The 17311-nt window shown below is 40.6% G+C and overlaps 1 protein-coding gene across 12 annotated transcripts in view; it reads left to right on the plus strand.

The window, feature by feature from the left end:
• The window catches only part of ICA1 (islet cell autoantigen 1), a 61965-nt gene that overhangs the window by 18151 nt on the left and 26503 nt on the right, over positions 1-17311 (plus strand). For all 12 annotated transcript variants that reach the window (XM_083405421.1, XM_083405414.1, XM_083405423.1 and 9 more), the window contains exon 6: positions 366-564. In XM_083405421.1, coding sequence (XP_083261547.1) covers positions 366-564 — 199 coding nt within the window. The remainder of the gene's footprint in view (positions 1-365; positions 565-17311) is intronic.

Raw genomic sequence — 17311 nt, forward strand, 5'->3', positions numbered from 1 at the left:
TCAGTCTTTGAGAACGTGGAAATTAATGAACTGTTAGTGAGAACAGGCTTTCTTAAATATTTTTTTAATATACCAGAAGCAATCAGGAAAAAATGGATTTGCCAAATCAGTTCTTGCATTGAGAAATTGTGTGCTGTGTACTTGTGAAAAAATTGTCCTAAATATTACCATCCGAACTGAACCTTGTTGGGAGGGGGGGGGTCCATTCTAATTTGCTTGTTGGCATTCCTTCCGTTGGCATTTCCTTTCTAGCAACCCTTTGTCACTCTGGTTTGCTAATCAAAATAAAGCCTAAAAAGTCTCTTTTGGTTTGGTTTCAGGAGTCCCTACACTTGCCATTTTTGTCTTTGCTTTTTTGGTCACAGGTTGGCATTGCGCACTCCTTTGTGCAGGCTATACCAAGAAGTGGAGACATTTAGGTACAGAGCTATTTCCGATACGTGGTTGACGGTCAATCGAATGGAGCAGTGCCGAACTGAATACCGAGGAGCTTTATTGTGGATGAAAGATGTGTCTCAAGAGCTGGATCCTGATCTTTACAAACAGATGGAGAAGTTTAGGAAGGTATGAAAATTCCCACCATTTGCTAGAGAGCAATGCTTGAGAAATGGTAATGGAACATGGGTTTTATCCCAGTAAGAGAAATATAGTTCAACATCTAGCACTGAGGGTGAAATTAATCATAAATTGATCTTTCCCGTGTGGCAGGATACAGTTCATCTGATAGTGAATATATTTTCCATCTTTGAAAGATGCAACTACCAGAAATGTTTTCCTAAATGTGTAACCCTATACATATTTACATGGGTGTGAGTCCCATTGCATTTAATGGGACTTACTTAATAGTAGATACAGAATGCTCTATAAGTAACTGTATTACAGTTGATTATACGTAAACATACATAATATATTACACAAAATGGATCAGATATTACCATAGTAGGCATCTCTTTAGGGTTTTGAGGAAGGACAGATATAAATGTTTTAGGTAAATGTCTGGGCAATTCTATGCCTGAGAGGAATTCAATTGCACTTACTCTCAGGTAAACATAATAGATTGCAATCTATAGAAGATGCATGCAGCCTGTGCTTTTCTATTGATTGCTAGCTTTCTTTGTTGATTCTGCCTCTATACCCAGGTGGACTCTACACACATGTTAAAAACGTTTTGAAAATGCTTTTGTTAAAAATAATTTTGAAAAATGCATTGAATTTGCCATAGCTCACAGTCACCATCTAGTGTCACAATTGCATATTGCACTTTACAACACATTCAAAATGTTTTATTTGCAGCTGTGTAGCTGAGTCCGATCAGAAGGTCGGCCGTTCGAATCCCCGTGACGGGGTGAGCTCCTGTTGCTCAGTCCCTGCTCCTGCCAACCTAGCAGTTCGAAAGCACGAAGTGCAAGTAGATAAATAGGTACCACTTCGGCGGGAAGGTAAACGGCATTTCTGTGCACTACTCTGGTTCGCCAGAAGCAGCTTAGTCATGCTGGCCACATGACCCAGAAGCTGTACGCCGGCTCCCTCAGCCAATAAAGCAAGATGAGCGCTGCAACCCCAGAGTCGTCCATAACTGGACCTAATGGTCAGGGGTCCCTTTACCTTAGCTGAGTCCCCAGTGGGTCCAGTCCTCCAGAGCTACAAGTTGCTTCTCAGCTCACAATCCAGTGAAGGCATCTATAGCTATATATATTTTAAAAACTGGCTAAGTGGTCTCTGGAGATGGGCAGAGGACATTTTGTGTAACCAGAGTCTGCTGAAATTTTTTGCAAGATGTTTGGTTGATTGGGGCAAATCTGAGCCACAGATCTACAGAATGTACTACATGCCCTGCCATCATTTCGGAGACTTGGTTTGTCAAGAATTCAGGCCTGCAAATCCCTACCCTTGTCAATATGGAGCTGTTCTAAGAGAGGGAGAAAAACGTTTCTCAATCAACTCTCTCCATGCCATGCATAATTTTATAAACTTGTATCATATTGCCTCTTATTCTCCTTTTCTTTAAACTCAAAAGACTCAACCGCCACGACCTTTCTTCATAGTCGCTCTATCCCCTTGGTCATTTGGCTTGCCCTTTTCTGAACCTTTTCCCACTCTTACTAAACTTGCCTTTTAGAATTGTTTATAATACAAAACATCAGGCTAAACACCCTGTAACTTTGAAGAAGCTAACTTCCTCTTCTGGACACCAGGTTTTACATAGCACATCCTGTAACAGCAGTGGACATCTGCATTGCTTCACAGTTGAAAATTTGATAAGCAAATGTCTTATGTTTCCTTGATGAGAATTAACACAGAACTACTTCTGTGTTTAGGGTCTGCTGTTCTGAAGGGACAGTGGAGCTGCCTTATCTTTTAGTGTGCAACTCTGATTTGTGCCATTGGGTGGCAGTATTTTACTAGATCTTTCAAGTTATTTGAGGATTTGTATCATAACAAGGGGGACTACACTGTATGTCTTTGTTCAGGAGGTTGTAGATGTGCTAGGAATAGGAAAAGCTGTAAATTCTTTTCCTAATCATGATGAATGCAGTTGACAATGCAGGTGATGTGGCAATTTTTTATTATGATTGGGTGAATGGAAGTTGTGTGTTACTATATTATTAGACATTTTCAATACTGGCATATTTGGGACAATTTCAGTTTTCAAGTGAAGTCATTTGTTGCAGTAGGGAACATGGTCAGAATAAAGTTACTTTTCATTTATTGTCTTTTCCCATGTGCAATACATGCATAATTGCAAATATGAAAGATTATGCTCAGTAATGTCATTGAGCTTCAGCATACCTGACTTGGGTCTCGTCCAAACTTTGCTTGTCCCACAGGTCCAAGAGGGTTTCTATGCTTTCTAGACATAGGTCTGAGTGGTTTTCCATTTGCCCCACTGCTTTCCCCAGGAAAAAGCTACTATTTAGCACTGAATTGGAGCAAACATCAATCCACAGAAAAAACAATTAACATTTATTCCAAATCAGAGGTAAAGAGCGGGTTTTTACAGGAGAAACTGGCAGGACAAGTGGAAGTGTGGATGAGACCTCATTGCTGAATAATGTTTGTTTTTAGAAAAGTGAAGGTAGCACTGAGTGCCCCAGAGCAGATGGGATTTTTATTCATTTTTGGTGTGTTGGGGGAAAGGCAGCGCTTTTTTTCTAGGGGGGACGCAGGGGTACGCATACCCCTAAACATTTTGTGAATCTAAGTTTGGCCTCATTGCGGGGCAGTATTTCAATATGAGTAGGAAAATGAGAGTACCCCTAAACATCTAAACATTTTTTTAAGAAAAAAAAAACACTGGGGAAAGGTGAGTAAAGTTCCTAAGTACAGTGGTACCTCAGGTTAAGTACTTAATTCGTTCCAGAGGTCCGTTCTTAACCTGAAACAGTTCTTAACCTGAAGCACCACTTTAGCTAATGGGGCCTCCTGCTGCCGCCGCACCGCTAGAGCACAATTTCTGTTCTCATCCTGAAGAAAAGTTCTTAACCTGAAGCACTATTTCTGGGTTAGCGGAGTCTGTAACCTGAAGCGTATGTAACCTGAGGTACCACTGTATGTAACAAATCTGTTAGTTAAGGTACCTATTGCAAAACACCTGAGTACATTCCATACGAAGTTGGCAAGGGAGCAGTAGTCTTTTTCATAATTCCTCGGGAGTGACTTCTGTGATGGTTTTATCCTTGCTGTGCACACATTGGCATTCCAACTACTGAATGTCGGGCAAGCAATATCCCTGTGTTTAAGGGGTCCAGCTGCTTTGTTGGGTTATCCACCACTCCAATTAGATAGCCCCAAATACCTTTTGGTATTGTTACTGAGATCAAGAATGCTCAGTTCTGTACTGTGCTACAGGGAAGTTGCCACACTGCATGCTTAGGTCTACTTTAGATGTTTATATATGCGTATAAACATATTGTGATTAAATATCCTTGTGATTAAGGTGTTTTATCTGAAACAGGATATGGGACCTGGTATCCCATTAAGGACTTATCAGGAATGTGCACCTAATGTTTGGGCTTTATTAAAGCTGTTACAGAATTGCATTCAAGACTTGCTTTGAATGATGAGCAGTTTCAAAATACAGGGTATTTTGCTTCACGTGGCCTTTTTTGTTTTGTTCCTCAATTATGCCAAGCCAAGAGAAATGCCAGCCATTCATTTCTCCTCTTTCTCTTCCTGCCCTCAATTGCAACATACAATTTCATACATTTTAGGCACCTCTTTGCCTTCTTTGTGTGGGGGTTTTTGTTGTTCTTTCCATAAATTACATGGAACAATGGGAAGGATCTGCCTATCTGAACATTACAGCTAACCTGTGTATGGTAGGAGGTACAAAGAGAATCTATATAGTTACTCAGTAGCATTCCACTAACTTAAATCTAAGCATTACTGGATGGCGACTTTCAGTATGACACTTTTCATGCTCTTTGCACTACAATGAAAACTTACTGGGAAAGGAGCTGCATTTCTTGAAGCATATTGTCTCCTCTCTTTTTCTGCATTCAAGCTGGGTGGGGGAAAATGCTTTACTCTATTGGCCTTTGTTTTTACTATTTCTATTCTTAGGACCTTCATCAGTACAGACTGGTGAGTTACCTGTCAGTTGAAAAAAGCTGGCAGATGGAAATTTGTCAGTCCAACAGAGCTGCCATCAGTCATGTTTACAGAGCAAAAGCAGGGCTTTTGCTGATTTTTCCCACCTGCAAATGTTCTCCTCTTTTGCTTATTTATGTCAGGCAGCCATTTTGCTAGTAGGTTTATAAAGTGTTCTGGCTCTGTATAGCAGTGGATGCCATTTTATGGATTTCAGCTGATAGTAAAAACCCAGAGCTGTGTGTCTTCCACCATTCTGCATTTGTACACATAAGTCAGTATCCTGAGAAACTCACACATGCAACCATGCAAATTCAATCAATTTGCAAAATGTACATTTTGCTCTGTGTAGAATTTGGAGGAGGTGTTTCACATAGTGTGCATGGCAGTAAGTTACAAAGAGCTGCTACGTGGTTGGGGCCCTCAACCTAGCACTATCAGGGTCCTCTGTTGAAAACATAGGAAATATAGGAAATATCAAGTTAGACCATTGTTCCATCTAGCTCAGTACAGTGCTACCTTGGTTCTCAAATTTAATCCATTCCAGAAGTCTGTTCCAAAACCAAAGCATTCCAAAACCAAGGCGCGCTTTCCCATAGAAAGTAATGCAAAACAGATTAATCTGTTCCAGACTTTTAGAAACAACCCCTAAAACAGCAATTTAAGTTGAATTTTACTATCTAACGAGACCATTAATCCATAAAATGAAAGCAATAATCAATGTACTGTACTATAAAATAAATAAGACAGTATTGTAGATGATAAAAATTAAAACTACTTTTTTTTCTTACCTGCACTGATGATGGTCATTGTTTGGATGGGGGCTTTTATCCATTTCTGCAGTCACGCAATCAATCCATCAGTAACTGAAGTGGGTTCTACACAGTCACAAAAACAAATTAACTGAAAAAGCCTCAAAAACAAAAACGCAAAATAAATAGCAAAAACAAAAGCACCAATCTTAATCCATTCTGGAAGTCTGTTTGACTTCCGAAATGTTCAAAAACCAAGGTGCAGCTTCTGATTGGTGCAGGCAGCATGGAAACAATAGCTGATAACCGCATCGGATGTTCAGCTTCTGAAAAACGTTTGATAACCAGAACACTTACTTCCAGGTTTTTGGCATTTGGGAACCAAGACGTTTGAGTACGAAGGCGTTTGAGAACCAAGGTACCACTGTACTGGCTACACTGACTGGCAGAGCCCCACCAGGGTTTCAGTTTCAAGCAAGGTTTCCCCCTTGCCTAACCTAGAGATGCCAAGGATTGAACCTGGGATCCCTTGCATGCAGAGCCACAGCCTTTTGAGGCAGTCTGCATTGGAGGGAAATTACACAATGCCCTAATTCACTATTGGGAGAGAAAATACAACTGTAACGTTTCCCCCCTTTTGATAGAAGTGAGTGCAATTTGTAGCCTTTTCAGAGTGGATTAAGCACGACAAATTACAAGCAAACAGTTCCAGAGTTATTTGTGCTGGTCTCCTCTTAAGGTTTGAGGTGTTTTTTTAAAGGAGCCATCTATAACTTTTCTTTATTTCTTTGTAGAATTGGACCAAAGCTGAAGCAATTGCTACCCCTTCAGAGGAGGTGAATCCTGCCAATTTGATAGCTGCAGTTTTCCAGCAAGGGCAACCTTTTCAATTTTAGGGGTGGTCAAAATGATACCACTTAATGTTCCTTTGGGTTTCTTGGAGAAATAGTCTGGAAATGTCAGACTTGAGAAAGGTGCTCCTAGATAAGAAACTGTCAAATTTCAGGCAAATTGACCCAGAGGTTTTTGTGCTAGGCACCTTTTAAAGTTGATTTTGAGTGTGTGTATGTGCGGAACTAAAAGGGATATGAGTCAGGGTAAAATAATTTCCTCCACTTACAAACCTGACGTGTCAGTCACAACAGAGCATTCTCTCTCTCCACCCTGGCATTTGCCCTTCCTATCACTCCTTTCTCTCTCACACACACACACACACACACGTATTTTCCTTATATGAAAAATGATATAAAGCTGTGGGGGTTTTTAAGCAGTCTTTTGTCTGTTGTTTCATTTTTGGCTCTAGGTCACCACAAGGGCCTTGGGGAGGGGTACTTTGCAGGGTGCCTTGTACAGAATCTGCTTCACTTGGACAAGCCCAGAAGCACCCCACTGCAGCTAAGGGCTTGTCTGATGCCACTGAGCACCCCTAGTGCAAACTCATCCTCGGTCAGTGTCATTTTTCAAACTCCTTTCCATTCCAGAGAGTTGCTTTGGAACAGGAGACAGTGAATTTCTTCTTTAACTGGATTGTGTCTGGCCAGCTTGTGATCTTTTCGCTCTCTGATTACTCAGAGGAAGAGAAGGAGGAATGGAAAGGAAAATTCACTTTAGAGGAATGCTCCAAGAATCTTTTTAAAGCAAACATATATACTTCATGAATTTTAATTGCCATAGCAGGGCTACTGGTTAAAGCATTGTAGTTACTCTATGATCAATAACTGTCTACCTGCAGTCACTTAGTATGTATTAAATGGCTGGGAGGACTACATCATTGCTGTTCATAGGTTAAAAGCAGTGTAATAATGTGTGATAGAGATGCCCTTCAAATCCATAATGAAAACTGCTCTTTAAAAATAGAAGCAAGCTTCTGGGAACATATTACATCATCTGAAGATGTATTGCTTGTAGAATGTTGTAGTAACTGTAGACTGAATGCCCTTGAGTGATTTCCTTCCCCATCTGCTCCATTTTAGTCTTAAGAAATAAAAAAACTGAAATGATGTTCTAGGAGAAGTGCTTTTAAATTAATGAATGGAATTAAAATAAAAGTGGTATTGTAGATACACAGCTCTTCCAGTTATTCCCACTTGCTTTGTGATGCAAGTGAAACTAGGGTAACGGGCTCTTTTTAAAACCCTTGGGCACATGCAGAATCCAGCAGAATTCAATGTATGTATTACAGTGAATAATACAGTTTCTGTATCAATGTTCCCCCCAAACAGAGACCTGAATGAGTCACTGGGAATGCTTGGATAATCATATTTTGGCTTAATAAATGGGGATATAAAGGAGCCCTTTGCTAGTGTGCATAAGCCCTTCACTCCTCTGAGGTGCAATCAATAAAATTGGACAGCTCATTATTAAACATAGTTTCCCATTTTGTCCAAACCAGGAACCTGGAGTAAGCCAGGGTATTAAACTAACTTCAAACAGTGGATTAATATCCTGAATTGTTCCAAAGCTTGTATTTTCCTGGATTATTTTTTTAATGACTGTTTATTGTGTACTGGTTGTTGTAGTAGTGTTTTTTGAAGAAATGCAAAACCATTGTTGGTTAAAGACTTCCTGGCACATGCTTGTGAAGGGGCTGCATACATTGGCACAACGGTTGGCCATGTCTCAGCTTCTTAAGATGAATTCAAACCAGCTCACTGTTACATCTCAAAGGCAAAATATCTGCTTTGGGGTTGTTCACAACCTCTAAAGATTTTCTGTTAATATTAAACAGTCACTGTATTTCAGATCTTCACTATACCAATAAAGAAAACAATGTGTTAATGCACTATGTTAAAGGTTTATCATCATCATTACTATTATGGCTATACTTGATGTTGTACCATAGCCAGTGTGGACAAGATAAATATGGGAGCTGGATCCAAGAGAGGTATACTGTAGATTTACAGAATGCCCTTAGGTTGCTTTCTCAACCTTAATCATGAAATTATATTTTAGACGACTTCTTTTTTCTTCTTCTTCTTTTTTTGCTATCTGACTGTTGACTTCATATTAAACTATTCATGTAATAACAGATTGCATTATAATGTGAATATTTATAAATGTAAGCTGCTTGCTAGCTCTGGGAAGCAATAATTGCTCACTCTTCTTCTTGACTTTGCTTCAGTGTCAGAGGCATAGCGTGAGGGGTGCTGGGGGTGCCCCCCCCCCACGGTGTGGTTTCAAGGTAGGCGCCTTTCTGCCCGTCATGAGCCATTGCATCCTTCTCAGACACCCTCCAGCAGGAGGGAGCCTGAGGAGGCGGCAACAGCTTAGGCATCCTGAAAGTCCTGTGCTGCTCGCAAAAGGAGTGTTGGGCTGGCGCTTGCCTGTTACCTCCTTCTCAGCTGCCGTCCAGCTGGAGCTTGGTGGGCACCTGAGAAGGGCGCAACAGTTCAGACATCCTGCGAGCTCAATGCCATTTTTGCGAGTCTCACAAAGTGATGCTGGGCTTGCAGGGCGGCATGAGGGGCAGCCAGACAGACGGTGTAGCATGGTCCCCAAGCACTGGAGAGACGGCGCTGCCCCTCTGTCCGATGCTAGGATGATTCAGGGCTGTGAGGGCGCCCAGAAGGGTTGTGGCAGCTCAGCCTCCCTGCAGGTCCCACACTGCCTGCAAAAGCAGAGAGGGGCTGGTGCATGGAGCCGCTGCATCCCTCCAGCTGAGAAGGATGCAGTTGCTCCGGTGGCGCATGCTACAATCCAAGCAGAGTTATTTAGAAGCAAGGCTCACATAACACAGCGAAAGCTATTTCTGCATAAAGATGCATAGGATAGAATGTAAGCACTCAAAACTGTCTATAAAGCAATAACTGGTAGTTGGAGGGTATAAGTAGTGTTTCTCCATGAGATGGGAAGACTGTCCTATCTGCTTGGTAGAGCAATAAATATTCATAATTTGAGAAGTGAACACATTGTGCTGTTCAGGTACTTGGGGTGCATAAAACTGGAATGTAGCCATGTGGGCCCTGCAGATGATTCTGGTGATATGGATGAGGACATCTCCTAAATCACAAGTGGGAAACCTCTGACCCTCTAGATGTTGTTGGAATCCAACTGCTAACAGCCCCAGCCATCACCATCATGGCTGATGGTCAGGGCTGATGGTAGTTCTTACCTTCCACGTGTTGCTGGACCTAAAGTTTCCCATCCTTGTCCTACATATTGGCAGTTGTGGGAGCATGGGTTCAGTTAGAAGCCCACAATATTAAGTGCAATACATCACTAATCATGCCATATATATATATACACACACACATATATAGTCATAATACATAAATAAGCTTACATAATTTTAAATAACTAATTTTGCTCATAGTTTTTTATATATTTCCTTAATAAAGGGTGGGGAGGGGGAACATTACATAACAATATCATTCATGTACTCAAAGCCTAGAAAATATGTATCAAACGCTACATTTCATAAAATTCTTAATTTGCACTTAATGCACATGGTTGTACAGAGTCCTATACCTTCAAATTCTCATACATAACAAAAATACTGCACTTTTCACAAAACATAAATTTGTCTACGCTTTTCTTGCTGTAAGAAAATGTATCAATTTGCTCATATAGACAATATTCCAAATTCTCCATAACAGTTCTAAGAAGGTTGCATTATGTTTCCTGTTCCTCATAATTGATAAGACATTCTAGATATGACAAGGGGGTGTATAATAATCTCCTGATCCTCTGTTGGAACTTACATAGCTAAACAATAAAATTAGGGGATCTGAAGGAAGACAATAATGAGAATTTTTTCTATATAGATAGGAATTAATTTCATTGTTTAAAAACTTAAGAAACATCCAGTAAATATGACTTACATTTGCTCTTACTGTGTTTTAGTGACATTGTTAGCCCCTGAATAGATTTGCCTCAATAATTAGATTCAATATTTTCCCCCATGGTTTTTGGTTTTTTATACTGAGGTTAAGTAGAGATATTATGATCAAGAAAAACAAAGTATATAACTTGAATTAATGATCTAGGTTACTAGAGGCATGATGCAATTGAGTTGTTGTTTTATTAAAAAAACAGTTCATGGTGGTTGTTTTTTATCCTCCCTCTCTTGACAGAAGAGCATGGAATCTGAAGCGCTACCATAAACATTTTTTTTTTTACTCTTTAACGATGATGTGTCTGAGCAAGATTTGTTTCTTTCAAGCAAAGCTGCAGCAGCACCTGGCAAACATAGATGCCTTTAGCAAAACGATAGCAGTGAGACTGTTCACAGATGGCCCACAAGGCATTTTTTCCCCTCGTCTGTCCCAGAGGTTCTTGTTAAAAAAAAAAAATCAATGGAATCTCCTGTTTACATTTTTTTTCTCTTTGACTTTTTTCCCACAGCCATAAATCAAAAGGTTTTTATTTATTTTTTATAAAGAACAGCTCCTATGTTTTTTAATATCTTTGCACACTGTTTTGTACTTTTAAGCATGTGGCTTGTTGAGTGAACCTGTTGAATTCTCTACATCAGATGCATTGGCCACCTCTACTTCTTTTTTTTTGGGGGGGGGGGTTGCTGCAGCAGAGATGCTGTTCCCACTTTTTAAATATTTTATCAGCCCTGGAGTAAGTGAGTGGTTGCATTTTAGAGTTCTGTTGCTGCAGGATGTCTCCTGTTTTCTTCTGTGAGAGGAAAGCTATCTATGCTTGATCTTAATGAATGAATAATTTGTTAAGTAGAAAAAGAAATCTTCGTAATGCAGGCCAGGTTAATATAAAAGGCTGATTCCCTATATTACATGAAAACTAATGTTACTGGCTAAATAACCGGACTTTTCTCAGCCTCCAGGCAGCACCCCTCACTCAGCCCAGCTCCACACCCTTGCTGAGCGTTTTCGCCTGAACGGAATGTGCCCTTGAACTGTAATAAAGCCCTTCACTTGTCTAGATGAAGGACAGAGGAGGGTGAGTGAGCATATGCAGATGTTAGCCTATTGTACAAAAAATAAAATTTTACAAACATTGCTCCATCCAATTTTGCCTCTGGTTCTATCTACCACTGGCATGTGGCACTGGAAGTTTACCAGGAAAAGAATGTGCTCCACCCCTTGTTTACAGCGGAAATGATCCTAGTGGTCTGGTAGCCAATTTTTGGCGGGTAAATTTATTCTCATTCTCTCTGCCTCTCCTTCTCTTTTTCTCCCTCTCACACATCTTTCCAAACTCTTAGTCACCTTTTTTGGAGTTTGCTAACCCATATACTTCAGAGTTTCCTTTGCATGCCCACTCCATTTCACTCCACTGATGCCAGGTCACAGAACATATATCCCAATGTTGGCATCCTTCCTCGAAACCATTTTTTCATAGGTCTTCAGCTTGTTCCTCACGTCCTGGTGTTTTTCTTCTTCAATTCGAATAGCCCCCAGCCTCTGCTTCTCAGGAAGCAAGGGACTTGAATCCGCACACACAGTTTCTTGTGTACATATGAATCAGACCAAGCACACAGAGAAAAAGGTACCATGCCCAATGTTTCCTTTGTGCTATGAGTCACCATAGATAAAGCCTGGAATCTGTGTTCAGTATCAGGGAAGAGTCTTGGAATATGCCCCTCAGCATGTAGCGAGCAGGTTTTTCCTTATTTTTGAAGAACTACAGATTATTTGCACACGCCCTCACAATTAAAGGTGCAGGGTTACAGGGCATATGGAATGGCTAGCATCCATACCTGTGTGGCAGCCCCTCTTTTTAGCTATTGAGCATAGCTCCCACCACATGAGGCTGCCACCTTGCTGAATCTAAGCACATCTGGGTCTGGTCAGTGCTGGGATAGGTGACAGTGTGGAGTTTCCTGGTGGAAGAAAGGTGGACTGTAAATACAAGTAAACAATATGCAGTTGTAGAACCCAATTATTTCCATCAAAATCCACTCCGTGTTTTCCTCCTATCCCCTTTCCTGTGGCTATTAAAAAAAAAGACTGTTCCAGTGCAACAACTGTCTGTTTCCTTCCTTCCTCACAGAAAAGCAGGGAAGTGGAATAAAGAAGTTAGTTACTGCATCCATGAAGGAAAAGAAGTCAAGTTTCTAACACTAGAACTTAGGCCAGAAATTGTCTCGTTTTCTTACACACACACACACACACACACACACACACACACCAGTTCCCAGTCTCTCTCTCTTCATTTTTCCAGCCACACTTATGGAGTCCTTCCAAAGACAATAGTCAACTTCTGGAGAAGGATAGAACTGGCTTGGTAGGAACTTTCCTCCCTCAGGCAAATAAAGCAACCTGGTTCTTTGGGCAGGAAAGCAGCTGAGGTGAGAGAAGGGGCTTTCAAAATGGTGTCACCATTTCTCTTCTCCTTTCCTCCCCGCTTCATGGCTAGCCATCAGAGGACTGCGGGTCTCTTCCATCTCTCTCTCTCCTCTCCTTCCCTGGTGTGTGCCTTGTTTATGTCACCAGCCACAAGTACATTGCAATATAAGACAATCAAAAGCACTCATAATTCTTTTTTTTACATATCGCAGTTGGGAGTGGCAGCCTTATAGTGGCATGGTCCATATTGGGCATATTGTTCTGGAAAGAGAGAACCATTTTCCTTCAGTCTTTTTTGCTGCCGATTGGTTGAAGATACAGTGTAACAGATTGAATGTGAATACGAACCATCATAAAATATATACTCTACCTAGGTTCTAGGTCTGTTCAGACTTTGAAGCTTGCTGAACAAGGAAAATGCCAATGTGGAGAGAGGAGGCAAGGAGAGCTCTTCCCTGACTGAAAATCTGATTGGAATGATTTCCCCAGGGCTCTTCAATCACAGTGCCTTGGGGGCGGGAAATTAAAGTAATGCATCATCTTATCATTATCTAAACAACAACAACAACAAAAATTTCTTCCAGTAGCACCTTAGAGACCAACTAAGTTTGTTATTGGTATGAGCTTTCATGTGCATGTACACTTCTTCAGATACATTGTCATTGTCTGTTCTGCATTCTTTTCTAGTTCTGTTAATGGTGCTTGTTTGGAAAATGTGGGGTGGTCAGTTCCTTCTGCCTCTGCCACATTCATTCCTGCCAGTTCTGCTTTGCATTCGGTTTCTGAGATTTATGGTGCCAATTGAGCAGAAATCAAGCCCAAAACTGTTTTTTCCATTCGTCATAATTCTCTATCCCCTACAGCCATCTCTATCACCTGCACCCACCCATTCTATGATGTATGCCATTTTCAAACTGAAAACCATTTTCTACAAAACTGCATTCCTTTTAGACCACTATCTAAATCAAGCATGGCCAAACTTGGCCCTCCAGCTGTTTTGGGATTACAACTCCCATTATCCCTAGCTAACAGGACCAGTGGTCAGGGATGATGGGAATTGTAGTCCCAAAACAGCTGGAGGGCCAATTTTGGCCATGCCTGATCTAAATCAATGTTAAAGGTGACTGACCCTGTATCTATCCTACTGGAATTCAGTAGATTTCTTACCTCGAAGCTGGTGTGTGCTTCCCACCCCCTACAAATCACCCACTAAATGTTAGGGGAGATTAGAGGAATCCCCCAAAACTGTAAAGATTGTCCTCACAAAAAACCACTGCAGCTACTCTGTAACCTGGCAGTATGCATCCCCTTAAAAGGGGCTACCATGCCTACAAACTTCACCCAATTCTGTCAAAAAATTATAAAGTTATAGACTGTTCCTTTATTGCTTTATTGCTTATTGTGAAATTTTGTCAACTAGCCACAGAACCTGGTGTTGTAGGGCAGTCTGTGATTTGTATTCTGTTATTGTCAAAACTAGATAATGTTGAGCAGTAGTTTGAGTAAACAAAAGGGGGTTGCATCATGAACTGTGTGTGCTTACACAAAGATAAGTCTTGTAGTGCTCCACAGTGCTTACATGTGGATGGGAGTATTCAGGTAAGAAGACTAAAATGTAACCATCCCAACCATCCCTTCTAAGAGATGATAAACACAACTTAGATCCTAAAAAACCCAATTATTACCAAACTAAAATTCTCTTTTTCTTAGTAAAAGTGATGTGTTTCTGCATTGCTTCTTAATGGAACAATAATAGTTTCAGTTTCCTTGAAAATCAACTGGTGATCATTTTGCAAAGGATGCCTGTTAGAAACGCTTTCCTGCTGGGTGCCATTTAGACTCTCCTGTCTGCCACCCTGCTCAGGTTTTACTTGCTTTCAGTGTTGAACACTGAACACTGAGACAAGAACAGTTAAAATCCGAAGGGAGAAACGGCATGCTAGCCCAGTCAGCTGTGTGTTTTTCCTTTAATTCAGTTCAGTCAATATTTGTGTTTGAGTCTTGAACGGAGAAAAAGAGATGAAAAGTAAGCTGCATTCTATGCTTGCAATTAATTTATGTAGCAAAAGTAAAGCAGATGGACCACATTAGGTATAATCCCAACCCTCTACCAAGTCTTGAAAGCGAGAGTGGCAATCATAGCAAATCTGTTCTGTAAAAAACATCCGCCCAGCAGCTGTGTTTCCTTCCTGTTTACTTTTCCATTCATCCCCTATTTCTTTACTCTTATTTCTCCATTTCAGTCCAGCTGTAAATCATTTTTATCACATAGTTCTGCAGATGACCCACTAACTGTACACATTATGGAAATGTAGAAGCTTTTTGCTCCCTTTTGGTTTCTGTCCTTTGCAAAATCTGAGCGGAATTATTTTCTAGAGGGTGGTGTAAGGCTTTGTTTGGGCTGGCTATGAATGAACAATCAATATGCCAAAATACTTTAAGTTTGTGTTGACACACATGTTTAATGGTGGTTTCAGGCATTAGAAACTGATTTCAGAATCCAGGTTAGAAATTGAAATAATAGCTACACTATCATTGAGGGAATTTATAACCCGCCCTTTGTCTCCAAGCAGCCCAGGGCAGCAAACAGATACGACAGTTTAAAAGCAAAAGCATTCTAGTATTCCGACCTCATGGGTGCCTGTTGTTTTCTCCAGCTTTAGTGGCCTAAATAGAACCTGTTTGGGGTCTTTCTAAAACCTCAGCATTTGAAATGATGAGTCTTAGAAAACAAAGCAGTTTTCCTTCAAATATCAGAAACTACAAAAAGCAATTAATAGAGCAATCCTATCCTCTAGTTATGCCTGCTTGGTGGGGTAAGATTGTTTGTAAGAACATAGGAAGAGCCTGCTGGATCAGCTCAATGACCCATCTAGTCCAGCATCCTGCTCTCACAGTGCCATATCAGATGTCTGTGGGGAAACCTGCAAGCCAGGATTCAAGCACAATTTCACTTCCTACCATGTTTCCATCAACTAGTATTCAGAAACATTACTACCTCCAACTGTGGAGGCAAAGGATAGCCATCATGGTTAGTAGCCTTCAATAGTCCTCTCCATGAATTTGTCTAATCTTCTTTTAAAGCCATCTAGGTTGGTGGTCATCACTGCCTACTGTAGGAGCAAGTTCCATAATTCAGTTGTGTGTGCACTGCTAAATCACCTCATCCAATAGAACACAATGCAGTGCCAACAGAAAAAAACATACATAACTTAGTTAACTAAGGCTGCAATCCTGTGCGGTCGTATTGGGGAGTAAGCCCTTTTGAATTCAGTAGGACTTTCTTCTGCCTAAACATGCATAGGAATGTGCTAAAAATACATTCAGTATAACAATACAATGGCAAACAAAGATCACCACAGCCAATCACAAGCAAACAATCACACCCTAGGCCAACCCCAACCTCTCTCACCACCAAAGGAACAGAAGTGAACAACACAAGCAACGCTGACACCAAACTCTACATACATTAAACATAATAGAAACACCGCCACCTGACCCCACCCCCATCCATCTTCCCTCTCTCCACCCCCTTTCTTTTTTCTTCTTTTTTCTTCTCCCCCTAATGCCTCAACAAATGAAATGGATTTGTAAAAATGTTACATGGGGGGGAAAAAATACGAGGCATTACACTTACTTCTGTAAAACAAGAAAATCCTTAATAAAATATCAAGATGAAAAAACAAACAAACAATACAATGGTACAATTTGGCAGGACCAAAATACCATTTACATTGTAAATCTAAAATATCTCCTACACAGCTCATAGCATTATTGCCCCTGAACCCTTTCTGTGTTCTGCAAAAGTAGACACTCTCCTGGTAACTTGAATACTTGAGTTAACTTGAAGATGTTCATTCAGATGTCATGGGAAACAAGTTTAAGCAAATCACGATTGGAGCCAGCATGTCAAGGGAATGGGGGAGAGTAAAGGGAAATGTTTGAGCATGACACTTCTTTTTGGCTTAATAAACCAGTTTATGTATCCAGAATTGTTTTGCCAGAACCATCCCATTCAGCCACATTTTACTCCATTTTGTAAATCTCAAAGCTCAATTTCTGTTTCACCAGCAAATATCCAGTAAAATATCTTGCCCTCCCTTGTTCAGTTCTCTATATCAGTTTTGAGGACAGGGAAGAGCTAAATGTGCACTGACATTCTTACAGGGGGGAAAACAAAATAAGTTTAATAAACTTAATATTACTGCTGGACATCATAGTGCATCCCCTTCAGTTAGGAAATTCCCAGTGTTTGTGGTTAGAAAACCGTATCTCATCTCCTTTACAGCAAAAAAGCTGCACGTGTTCCCCTATAGATCCTGATCCAGCATAAGGGGTATTGTCATCTGAGAATGGAGGGTGGAGAGGGAGGCGTCAGGTCCTATGAATTAACAGATACTTCTGTTACCTCTCAGTACTCGGATACTGCACTGAGTACGTAGATAATGTCCCAACATTAATAAGGCAAAGACTTTTCTGTGACCTGTATCTGAGGTAATGTCTGAGGAAAAATTCCTGGAAAACACTCATGGGAACATTCACAGAAGTAATAAGGGGGTAATATGGAGAAAGACATTTGTGGAAAATATTTCATTGCAATTTATCGCTTTCTGGAATTTCTCTCTAAGAGTAGATCCAATCCCTATTTACTCAGAGAACTGTCATGCATTGTTTCCCTCACGTGAGTGAATCCTGTACTCCAGTTTCATTATT

The sequence above is a fragment of the Podarcis tiliguerta genome (genome assembly GCF_965153285.1).
Source record: "Podarcis tiliguerta genome assembly, chromosome: 12".
NCBI lineage: Eukaryota > Metazoa > Chordata > Lepidosauria > Squamata > Lacertidae > Podarcis > Podarcis tiliguerta.